We start from the raw sequence: 12,411 nt of genomic DNA on the forward strand, positions 1-12,411 counted from the left end.
GATCTCTCTGGCCCCTCTGATTGTCTGGATCGTGCCATAGAGGCTGTTGGGAAGAGAGTAAGGGAGATCCTAGAGATGGCCCAGGTAGTAACTATCCCTGGACTCTCAAGCTTGCAGCCCAGGTGTGGCTAGAGAGATGGCTTCTCTTGGATCCAAGTGTGTGCTGTGTACAAACAGATGCAGAGAAAAGGGAAGAGGATACCTCCCACCACCAACCCCAACCCACTCATACTTACTCCCAAGGAGAGAAAAGAGTGAGAAAATGAACTTGCAGGACATAAAAGAAAACCTGAAACTTATGAGTTATATGTGTGTGTGTCACACATATCTGTTTCCACACAGAAAGCTGGTACAGCTATGACAAAAATAAAACCATATGGATAAAATAAGTAATATAATATGAGTAACACAAAGTAAAGGTTTCTAGCATATGTGACAAAAAAAAAAAAGCCAAAGATACGCCTAACGGCATGCCCTGGCTATAGAATGCTGAGGGCGAGGATTTGTCTAGAATGTGAGCTCTGCCCTGGCCAACTGGCTCACAGGGAATGAAGACTATCGCCCTATTTGAAATTGCTCAGTCCTTTAAAGTCTGAAACGTGCACAGGGGAAAAGAAATTGAGTTTCAGTATTTAAAACTAAGAATGTAAAATAAGGTGCTATTTATGGGATGTGGAAGTTTGGGGTTTCTGAGCACTTCCAAGCTGAGTTAGGAGCTTTGGGGAAGCAAAGGGGGGCAGCAGATGTAACCCAGATTATGAAGTTGGGATCCCAGATGTTCCCAGGAGATGTCATTCCCACTCAGCAATGAAGCACTTGCAGACCTTACTGAGATAAAATGCCATTGAATGAAGAAGTTACATCTCCCCAAAGATGTGCAGGGGCCCATGCAATCACTCCTGTACCACTGACCATCAGACCCTTGCCGTTTTTGTAAGAAAAGGCAGAGGTGTGCAAGGCACCCGTAGTGTTTCTGTAATCCACTTGTCTCTTGAGGGTATTTTCTGTTGTGACTGTTTCTTTAATGCTCACTGAGATTTGTATCCTGAATTCCAAATGCCTTTTTTTTCCTCTCTCTCCTTCCCCTCTGACCTTTCCTCTCTGGCCGCTCCGTAATAGTACATTGTGTTTGAGGCTGGACACGAGCCAATCCGTGATCCCGAAACGGAAGAAAACATTTATCAGGTATAAAATCGCTTCTCTCTCTTACCATTGCACCGATACCAGTAAATGCTCTGAAGGGCCTGTAGAAACGAGGGCGCTCCCTTCTCATGGTCACATAGCTCTTTCTGTCATTCAGGCTCATGGAAGACAACTTCATGTGGTTGGCGTTTACCAACTGACCAGAAGTTTTCACACCTTGCTGTGGAAATGCTTAATGGCCAGTTGAGTGCGTTGTTTTAATTGTTAATGGATCTTAACTATGTTCAATTGACTCAAGAATCAGACATTCCATTTTAGTAAAGTAACCCATTGGAGGGTTGTTGTCCATGATACAGAAGGGTCCTTCGCTTCTCAAAAGAATGTGTTCATCACATTTCTTTTAAAAGCACTACTGAAAATGAAGGACAAACTCCAAAGCAAACACCTTTGGAACACAGCACTGGAAATATTAATTGAATAAAAGAAAGTACAGCTCCAAGTTTCACCCCTCCTGAAGGGAAGGTAAATTAATATTCTTCAGTGTCTGCTTCTGGGAAAAACCTCACACACACATTTTGACTCACTCCATTCTCGCGCACATGCTATAAAGTAGGTATCTAATCCCACTTTTATGAGGGGGAACTGAGGCCCAGAGAAGCTGAGTAACTTCCCGGGGGCTGTACAGCCATTTAGAGCAGCGATCAGACCCCATGTGAGTGAAGGCACAACTCACCGGACCTCCCCCATGCTTGCCCATCAGAGTTAGAGAAACTGCACCATAGCAACACATCAGATAAATATGACAGCATCCAATTTGTCACTAATTAGAAACTCAGCCTTAATTTGAAATATAAACATCATGGAAGAAGGGGAAAAAATTTAATGTATTTAATAAGTGATTTTAATTTCCTTAACTCACTCAGTTATGTGGTCTGCTATTCTGCCTTGGGCATGCATTACTTATGTAATGAAAGTAAAATAGATTTTCAGTTTCCGTCAAATGCACAGAATTGTAAATGACCAAAGTATAACATCAGCTCTACCAGTAGCTCAGTATAAACCAGGCCCATGGAGTGATAATCGTCTTTCTCTCCCCTGGATCGGTCTAGATTGGATGCAAGTGTAAAGTTATGCTCTGAAGTCTTGTTTAAAGTCAGCGCTCACACAGTTTCTGTCTTTAAATGGAAAACTTACATTTTTGTTCTCAGATTTTATTTTGATTGATTGATTGATTTTTAATGTTTATTCACTTCTTGAGAGACAGAGACAGAGTGTGAGCAGGCAGGGGCAGAGAGAGAGGGAGACACAGAATCTGAAACAGGCTCCAGGCTCTGAGCTGTCAGCACAGAGCCCAGTGCGGGGCTCGAACTCACGAACCGTGAGATCATCACCTGAGCCGAAGTTGGATGCCCAACCGACTGAGCCACCCTGGCCCCCCTCAGATTTTAAATTATTACAACCTTGCGGTGTCTGAATATGAGGCCAAAAGAAACCATTAACCAGTCATCCCCTGAAGAAAAAGCACCTTGTAAGACAAAATGAGTCTTTTCAGTGCAAAGTTTCTGAATCCCAGCCGAGCCATAGTTAGTGGCACCTGCTGGCCCCCATGGGGGACGGCTGGGGGTGTGGGACATCCTATGTGTGGGAAGAACTGGTTTAGGTGAACAGAGAACTGGGTTCCAGTTCTGGCTGTGTCACCAACTATCTTTGGCTAAGTGGTAGTGTGCAAGACACTTGCCCTCTATGAGCCTCAGTTTCCCCAGTGGTAAGATAGGGAACTAGTTTCCCTGTAACTCACACGTTGGCATGAGAATGAAGCAAGTTCGTGTGAAGGATGTAGAGAAGAGGCTTCATCCTGAGTCACACAGTGTGTGGATTCGGAATCCTAGTCCAAGTACCAACTCAAGTTCTTTTCCTTCTCTGAGCCTCAGTTTACTCACCTATAAACTGAGCGACTAAGACTGAAGAGTCTCTTAGGCGAGGTCCTTTGCTGCTTTTTGCAGCTAGTGCCTATCAGAGGACAGCGATTCTTTAGAGAAACATGTTCGCTTGCTTTACAGGGCAACAAGACTTAGAAATTGGGGGGGGGGGGGGGGAGGGGGAGGGGGTAACATTTATTGAGGGCTCCATGAATGGGGTTTACATGCAATATCTTATCTCTCACAACAAGATTGTGTGGCTTGAACCCTCATTCCCACCTTACAGATGGAACCCTGAGGCTCACACAGATAAGATGTCTTGCCCAATGTCACAGAGCTCCAAGAGGCAGAACTCCCACTCCCAGCCAAGTCTCTCTGACCCCGGTAAATGCATGAATCCCCGGGCTCTTCTCAGCCAGAATATCCTGATGCAGAGTTTCACGATTAGATTCTGCGTAGGCTCCAAGTCACTATCTAAAAATCACACTTGTTTTAACAGTTGTGACCTCCGGATCTTTCCGGCTGTCCATCATTAGCAGGAAGGTACCGTTTAAGGAAATGAATATTTTATCACCCTCTCTTCTCCTCTCTTGCTTTGCCAGTCAGCTGGGCCTCAATTTGCTCAACACAAGATAAGCTCTTGGGCCCAAAGATAAAGCTGAGCTTTTAAGGAGCTGTGATTAGGGAGCCGCACTCTTCTTTGTGTTTTGAGGGCCTCTGATTATTCCACAGCTATTCATCCTGAGGAGACTACAGTATCTCCAAGTCTTCAGCTTGGCCCAGGGTAGTCTCAGATTTTAATCCCATCCCCTGCTTTCCAGAATGAGGAATGAGGCAGACAGACCTGGGGCCTGATCCTTTAGCCGTTTTGTGGCCTTGGATCAAGTGCATAACTTCTGTATCCCAATCTCCCAGGCTATAAAATTAGGAATGCTGCATTATCTGCCTCTAGAAGTGATGTGAAGGTGTAAAGCTCTTGGTACGTAGTAGGTTCTGTGTAAATGTTAGTTCCTCTACTTCCTGAGAACTTTGTCAGTATCAGATGCTGTTCACGAGGTCTTAGGATGTTATATTAAGTAAAGCAGAACATGACTTGGTTGCCTTGTCTCGTCAGAGAGCCTAGCGGAAAGTTGCAGCCTCACTTGACTTTGCTGTTTATAACTCCGGCATGAGGGAGGGAGAGACTCTTGAGTAAACGGAACCTCTCTTTGAGGATCAGTAGTCTCATTTTCCAAACCGGATTAACAACAGTAATTGTCTTTCTTTTTGCGTGCATCAGGAAAAGTTATCAGTCATCTTTTTAAAGCAACACAGAACCTTGCAGCACAAGGGTTTTTTACACCTCAGCTGATTTTGACCCTTGCAGTAACTCAGTAAGATAAGCACAGCTATGATGGCTATCGTTTTAAATGGAAGAAAATCAAGTCCTCCAGTTTGAGTGCTGTGCCCAAGGCCAGAGCCTCAGCTGTAGACCTGGTAATTCTTTAGTACGTTAACGTTAACACACGGGCGAGATTGCGGCTTTGCACACAGACATTCTCTGAGTCCTTTGGCTTGAAAATCATTTTTAATCGCCCGTGATGTGTCAAGTATTGTTATTTTAAAATGATAACTCTCTGCTCCAATGTCACTCAACCCTGAAACTGCCTCTCTAACACTATTAGTATGTCACTGAGCTAAAATGTCTTCTGTACATGTAGTGCTTAATGTATAGCTTTTACAGTAGTTTGACATCTGTTAACTCCTTTGTTCAAGAAGCAATTGTGTACGGAGCACCTAGTGTGTGCCAGGCACACGGGGATGTGATAGACCACAGCGTGGTCGCCACCCTCAACGCGTGTCTAGGTACCCCCTGGCCTGCCCACCACAGCTACATGAGAAAACGGAGGCTCAGAGGACAGAGGGGCCCTCTGAGGACTCACAGCCTGTGGCAGAGCCAGGATTAGGAACCACATCTCCCGCTTCCTGGGGCGCCTGGGTGGCTCGGTCGGTTAAGCGTCCGACTTCGGCTGAGGTCATGATCTCACGGTCCGTGAGTTCTAGCCCCGCGTCGGGCTCTGTGCTGACAGCTCAGAGCCTGGAGCCTGTTTCAGATTCTGGGTCTCCCTCTCTCTCTGCTCCTCCCCTGTTCATGCTCTGTCTCAAAAATAAATAAACGTTAAAAAAAAATTTAAACAGATCTCCCGCTTCCTTTTGGTTGAGAACTGTCATCACTCTACACTGTCCTATTACTGAAATGGTCTGTGGGCAGAGCGGACCAGCCAGGCAGGGGTGAGAACCAGCACACGAGGCACGTTCTGGTCTTTGTCCCTTAAACACTTCTGCCCTTAACACATACATGGTAAATGTTCAGTGCTTAAACATTTCCTGTGTAACCAGTATTTACGGGATGAGGAACAGGTTAGCAAAATACCTGCCCTGCGCTGCACAAGCTCACAGGCAGCTGCAGTGTGGGTTGATAGCTCCTATATAAGATAAAGCACTTTTGACACTCGTGTGAGTAACCCAATTACTTTCTCAACTCCTCCCAGGAAAACAAGGAGCTCCATTCACTCGGGGGCCTTATCCAGCTTGTTTGCCATCACTGTCCCCGGCAAACCACAAAGCCTGATACATAGTAGGTTCTTGGCCACTTTTATTTTTTAGTAGAAGAATGTATCAGAGCTTACAAGAGTCCAGAGGAAGGCTCCGACCAGGTAGAGAGCCAGGCAAGGCTCCCAAGAACGTATCCTGCCCGACATAAATCTTTAAGGACAAACAGGCAGATTGATATGTCACCCATGGGAGAACCAAGTAGCAAAGCTTTTTCAATTATGCACAGTTTGGGTTTATCCATCCTGCCGCTTCTCCTCCATTTGCAGGGATAATTGAGAGTCAGCTGCGGTTCAACTTGCTAAGTGCCCATAGTGAGCAGTGAATTACGAGGAACAGAAATGCTGTTCGTGTTGCTCAGGAAAGGGTGAGCCAGTAAAAATACAAGTGCGGGCTGGTAATTTATTGGCCCTTGTTAACAAGGACTCTGTAGGCATTCTTAGAGGATTCCTTTTAGAGGGAGCTGAGTTATCAGGAGCAAAGAAATTACATTCGTCACTGGCTACCTGCAAACTAGGGTTTGCGAGAGCAGCTCAGGAAGCGCATCTTTCTGCATGGTCCGTGCTCTGCCATGGACCTCCCGTTTTCTGCAGGAACGTGCACAACCTTCTGCAAGTGTAGAATGTGATGTCAGAGAAAAGGGTGCAATCAAAAACAGCTAGGGAATGGTGGGACCAGGGGTGAGGTGCAACTGTCTATACCGCGTAGTAGTTAAAACGCGAACTGCCAGAACTCCAGCTCTAGCCCCACCCCCCCTCACCTGCAGGATGCTCTCTGGGCTTCATTTTCCTCCTCTGCAACATTGTGACAGTTGTCATCCTTGCCCGACTGACTTGTCTTGAGGACTGCATGCAAATACATGTAAATACTCAGAACAGTGGCTGGCACATAAGAAGTGCCCTGTCAATGTTAGTTCGGGCTGTTAGTAATAAATGTTTTGTTCGGTAGCCAGAAAGAGCTGGGTTCGAATCTCACCGCTTAACTAGCTTTAAAGCTTTGGAAAAGTTTCCCTGACATCTCTGAGCCTCAGTTTTTCACCACCTAAAGTGAAGATTCTAACACCGAGCTCTTAGGATTATTAGAAGGATTTTAAGCTAAGTTGATGAGTGTGGAAATAGCACAGGGTCTCGAGGAATGAGCCCAAATTCTTCCTTCTTGTTAATTGTATAGTTAGCTGGTCCAAGCCTAAAAGACACTTTTTCTTTTCCTTCACTGTTCCCCACATTTCTTATGAAACATTTACGCAGCAGACATCTACCAGATGCCTACTGAGCGTTGGGCACTGTGCCTGCTCTTAAAGAGCTCCCAGTCTGGTGAAAAGAAACACAGATTAGCAGACAGAAGACCACTGCAGGCTGATGCCTCCGATGGGGGTAGGAGCTACACTGTGCTAGTTTCTGGGAAGCACACATGATTGCTCTCCATCCGGAATGTTTCAGTGTAACACCCTGACTGGCCCATTAGAAAAGCGTTCAACCTATCTACTGTTGTTAATATTATAAAATACGTGCTGATCCTTATTTATATGATGTGTCAGCAGTAAAAGAAGCTCTCATTCTAACACTTCACACTATCACAGCTCCTAATCGTCTGTATTTACTGTCTACTTTCTTGTTGGATTCCCACAGTAACCCAAATCAGAAGCAGAGCCAGTAAAACCCATTTAAGGATCGTGACGCTCCGAGGGGCTGTGGCCTGTTCAGGGTGTGACAGTTCCCAAGTGGCCCGATAAGACCAGATGGAGGAGTACGAGGAGAGAGGGAGGAAAGAAAATACAGATACATATTAAAAAACAATTGGAATTTTCTCGACTCTTGTCTTGCGCTTTCCCTGCCATTAACGGTCCCTTTTCTTGGAAGACACTTTGGGTAAATATCAGATGGCTTGTCCATGATCCCAGCAGAAGCCGTTCTTTATACTGAGACCTTGATGTTTGCTATATTGTAAATAACCTGACTCTCAGCTTAAACTCAGCTGCAAACTAATTTTAATCACTTGGGACAAGTCAGAGCACCTCTCTGAGGCTCATTTCTGTCTTTGGCGAAATGAGGATTATTTTTTCCACCACATAACCTCTGAGGTCCCTGCAGCCATCTGTCCTGTGATTCCGTGAGAAGCCCGATGGCAGAGACACCCTGCACTCATTTAAGTGACTCACACACTCCTCCCTCATCCAGCTTTCCTCAGGGAAGGAGCCTGGCCTCCTGCTTCTACACTGGCGGAAGCCCCTTTGATTTGGGACTCTCAGGCCTCAGGGGCCATTCTCACACACACTTAAGCCAGCTTGAAGTTGAAGTGTGATGGCTTTGTTCTCTGAAAGTGGAGTATCAAAGTGTTTTGACTGTGTCGAATTTGATTTTTCCATAGGTTCCCACCAGCCAAAAGAAGGAAGGTGTTTATGATGTGCCAAAAAGTCAACCTGTAAGTGTAAGTAAATCTTCTCTCTTCTGCCAGGCTCCTGTGACCTGCACTCCTACGAGGCTGTGTCTACAGCTTGAGGAAGGGAACCCCTCTTCTGGATAGGCGTTATAACTTAGCTTTACCAGGGCCTACATGGCACGGACTCCTCAGTGAGTCAGAGGGAAGGGGGCATAAGGCGGAAATGGTGAGGCTGAGGAAGGGTTGCCAACCTGGACCGAGGTCTGGCCCCCCACGTGGCGGTGAGTTGAATTGCACAAACCACTATGTCCAGGGGTCTCAAGGTCTGAGTTGTTCCATGACAAAAGTCTCCGGCCAAAGACTTAATTATACCTGATCAAATAGGGGGCAGTGTCTCGATCCTGGGAAGAGTTGCCCATCCGATTTAAAAGTGGTTGACAGGTCTCAGAGGGATCATAGAAGAGCCGGCCAGGGCCTTTAGACTGTATAAGGGTCCAGCCAGTGGACAGACCACCAAGAAAAAGGCCACGTGTAGTGGGCTTGCAAAGAACCCGGCAGGTCCACTACATCTGGACCCCATCGGCCGGTGGGACTCCTGGAAATGGAAAATACCAAGCTGTGTGACACTGCCACAAGCCAGTGCTAGGCCAGGCCCAGATTTCGGCCCCCCATCCAGTCGGCGTGCGGAAGGCAGCCTCTGTACGTGATTCAGGAGCACTGGGGAACTCTTGCCCAAGGGGACATCGGACTTCACCGCGGCCTGTGTAAACAGAACTAGGATGTTTAGTCACCGCTGATCTCATTCAGCTCAGTGATGGGTACAAAGAGCACAGGCTTTGAAAACAGACCCCCAGGAACTCCAGCTCTGACCCTAACAGGACTGTTGTGAGGCTGGATGACTCTCTGGGCTGTTGTTGTTGGTCCTGGACCCCACCCTGTGAGAGACACAAAGACACCCCCGCATTTTTCAAGGTCAGATTGATAGGGCAGTTTGAAACCCCATTCCTAGGGCAGCAACTGAAGGACCTAGAAATGCTTGGCCTGGAGAAAAGGAACCATAAATGTGGAGATGGGAGTCCCCAGGGCTACCGGTTGGAAGAGGGCTTACACTGTTCTGATTTGGCCAGCCCAAAGTGACAGTGACCTTCCTGAGCAGTGGTCAGAGCTGTTAAGAGTTAGAACAGCTGGCACCTAGGGGAGTGAGTTCCCCATCACTGGAGCTGGTGCAAGCAGAGCCTAAAAGACCCCCTGTCAGAAAAACTATAGGAGGATTCAAATGTGGAATGGGCAGAGGGGAAAGAGGAGCTCCTGTTGTCCCTTTCAAACCTGACCTTCTGTCCTGAGTTGAGAGTCTTTCTGGCTCATTCTTACCCTCCTCTGCCCCTGTTCTCTTTTCACCTGGTGAAATTTCTTCCTTTTCCTATCAGCATCCATTCCTCTTCCCAATATCCTGCATCCACCAGACCCCACCTAAATCCTGCTCCCAAAAGCCAACGCATGTTAGGTTTCATGAGACAGCATATTTGAATGGGGTCCTCAAAAACTTGAGTCTACAACGTAGTTGAGAACGTGAAGTGAAGTGTCGCTCAGAGAAAAAGCCGTTTTTCTCCTTGAGGCCTTTGCATTTGTCAAGCCTTCTTGTCACGGAGACACTGGTCCGTTCGTGTTTCCGTTTGGTTCAGCTGCCATCACACAGCTCCCTACAATTCAATTTGTGCCTAAATTGCTTCGCTTGCCCCTAACAGGTTTAGATACGTGAGGAAACATGCTCCATTTGCCGCCTTGGTTTTCGTGAATTTATTAACCAATCTGGCCACACCATCTCCATGCTTAATAGCTGAAAAAAAAAAAAAAAAACCCAACCAAACAAAAAAAATCCCAAGCTCCTTAGCCTGACGTGCATGGCACTCAGATGCCAGCCTCAGCCCGGATCTCTGGTCTACCTCCCCCTGGTCCAGCTCTACTGAAGCTTCTGAAGGAGCCACATCCTCCCCTAATAGCCCAGCTTAGCTTCAGGCTATGGGGACTCAGGGAGACTTTGTGGTCTTCTGCTAAGTGTGAGCAGATCACCCCTACCTCTGTGCCCCGCTCCCTATCATTCCTCTGTTAACAGCTCGTAGCACACAGCATCCCAACTCTTCTCCTGGCTCCTTACTTCCAGGAACTTCCTGAGGTCCTTGGATTACCAGAAGCAAGCCCGGGGTCTGGCATGTGAAAGGCAGGGATGACACAGCCGCTCAAGGGGTGTTTCATAAATATACACATGACTCTGCCTGTAGAAAGAATTGAAAATCCTTACACTTTCTTTTAAAGGGAATTTCCTGGTTATCTGACTCTGAAATAGGCATTAAGTAAACATGCTCAGGTTTTGCTTGAGAAATATCTGGGCTGCCTGAATGGCCAGCAGTAGCTTCCAACCCTCTGTTCGCATAGAGTCCTAGAAGCATCTGGGCTTTTCTGTGAACGATTTCAACATTTCTAAAAGCCAGAGAGAGGTAGCAAGTCAAACGTATCAACTCTAGTGGAGGGGCAGATGCTTGCGTTTGGTATCTCAACTCCTGTTCTTACTACCTGTAGGACTTCTGATAAGTTCCCTTGTTTCTCTACACCTCCCTGCTCTCATCTATCAAAGGAGTTACTAAACCCAACTTACTAAATGATTTTGAGGAGAAAACAACATGTGTATTGGAAACTTGATCCCACTTGCCTAAACTTCCCAGAGGTACTTTAAATATCCCACAGCCCACATTCCTCACTGTTCTGGGATCTTCCTGTCCTCCAGGCTGGCCCCTGTAGACCTGCCTCCCTGATGAGTGCATATTCCCTGGGATACCTCTGTGCCCTGAAAATCTCTGCTGTGATCTCGCTGTTTGCTACCTCACCACCTGCTCCTTAACCAGAAAGACAAATAAACCAAAGACAGCCAAGTCAGTGCATATTAAGCAGCTTCAAGCCAGTTTGACAGCTTCCACAAGTTTCCCACAAGAAGGGAAACTGCCCAGTGGCCTGTTACTCTAGGAACCACCGGTTTCTTCTTCTTCGGGTCCAGAGCCCAGTCTGCCCAGAGCCCAGTAAGAGACTCAGCTTGGGGCTGTCACTGGGGAAGATCACACATCAGCCCCAGAAGAAATGGCCTGATCTTCAGCATCAGACATGGGTATGCTCTCATCCTGGCCACCCGCTAAGGGTCCTTGAGCATCTTTTTCCATCTCTAAACCCCAGTGTCGTAACCTGCAAAGAGAAAGGAATGCCTGCCTTGTAGCTTTGTTTGGAGGACTAAAGGAGACATTTATGTAAAACCTTAACAAGGGATATGGACTAGATTAAACGAGAACATTACCGTCGGTTGTCGGCACGAGCAATCCACCAGCCAACAGTTCACACTGAGGCGGGGATTGCAAGTATGCTAGGTAATTGCACACCTCCTCTAGGAAGCCTTTTTTTTTACCCCAGAGTAAACAGCTCCCCCGGGAGAGCTCTTTGCTTCTCTGTGCAATGATCACAATGCACTGTTACCTTTTCTTAATGAATCCATGTGAGCCATTGGACTTTGAGTTTCTTAAAGGCCTTGGCTTCAGGGTTAATGGTACCTGCCTTAGAGTTTTTTGTGTTAAGGACTAAGTGAGCTGAAGAATATGAATCAACACAGTGCTTGGTGCAGAGTAGGGATTCAACAGCTGTGAGCTGTTACTGTTCTGCTCTGTGAGCACCTTGAGGTTAGGAATCGCTTTTAATCATCACTCTCTCTAAAGTAACTCCTCTGAGGATTTCTGCTCCCTTTGAGCTTTTGATGGTATACTCTTTCCCCGTGGGTGGCGGGAGTCTCATGTGCCCAAGTAAATTTTTATAGGCCTTGAAGCCAGTGGGATCCTTGATTGCAGCTCTAAAACCTCTGTCCTGGAGTCTCAGTCCCCTGGACTAGGGTGGCTCACTGTCACCCTACATGGCCAGAGGTGTCCTCATCAAGGTGTCACATTTGGTGTATTGGAGTTTGAGAAGTCGTTGCATTTCTTCTGGGTCTTGCCCACCCCAGTGCGTCACCTGATGGGACACAGTTTTGTCTCGATCAGTTGGGATGTTGGTCCAGACAGAAAGCCAGTTCTCTGTCTTCAGTCTCCTCTCTGACATCATGCATCCACACCCTAGTTTATACCACCAGGCACCATAACCTTGGGGAGCCAAGCTCTACCAGCCCCTTTCTTGTTCCCTTTTGCACAAATAATGTGTTAGGATGCTTTGCTTGTCCTAATCCAGACCTATAATGTTACCTTCCTGTAACAGATTTGTTTTTAGGGTCATACTACACTCCCCTCCACTCTTACCTAGGACTCTGAGACAAGATAAGGATTAATCCCATTCGCTCCCAGAAATATACATT

At 46.7% G+C, this 12,411-nt stretch overlaps 1 protein-coding gene across 22 annotated transcripts in view; it reads left to right on the forward strand.

The window, feature by feature from the left end:
• The window catches only part of DAB1 (DAB adaptor protein 1), a 1,127,727-nt gene that overhangs the window by 1,060,522 nt on the left and 54,794 nt on the right, over positions 1-12,411 (forward strand). For 14 of the 22 annotated variants that reach the window (XM_053894818.1, XM_053894792.1, XM_053894788.1 and 11 more), the window contains 2 exons: positions 1,120-1,185; positions 8,022-8,081. In XM_053894818.1, the coding sequence (XP_053750793.1) occupies positions 1,120-1,185; positions 8,022-8,081 (126 nt within the window). The remainder of the gene's footprint in view (positions 1-1,119; positions 1,186-8,021; positions 8,082-12,411) is intronic. The other 8 variants (XM_053894782.1, XM_053894796.1, XM_053894807.1 and 5 more) reach the window with 3 other exon arrangements.

Source organism: Panthera pardus, unplaced genomic scaffold (genome assembly GCF_024362965.1).
Source record: "Panthera pardus isolate Hobbes unplaced genomic scaffold, ASM2436296v1 HiC_scaffold_11, whole genome shotgun sequence".
Lineage (NCBI taxonomy): Eukaryota > Metazoa > Chordata > Mammalia > Carnivora > Felidae > Panthera > Panthera pardus.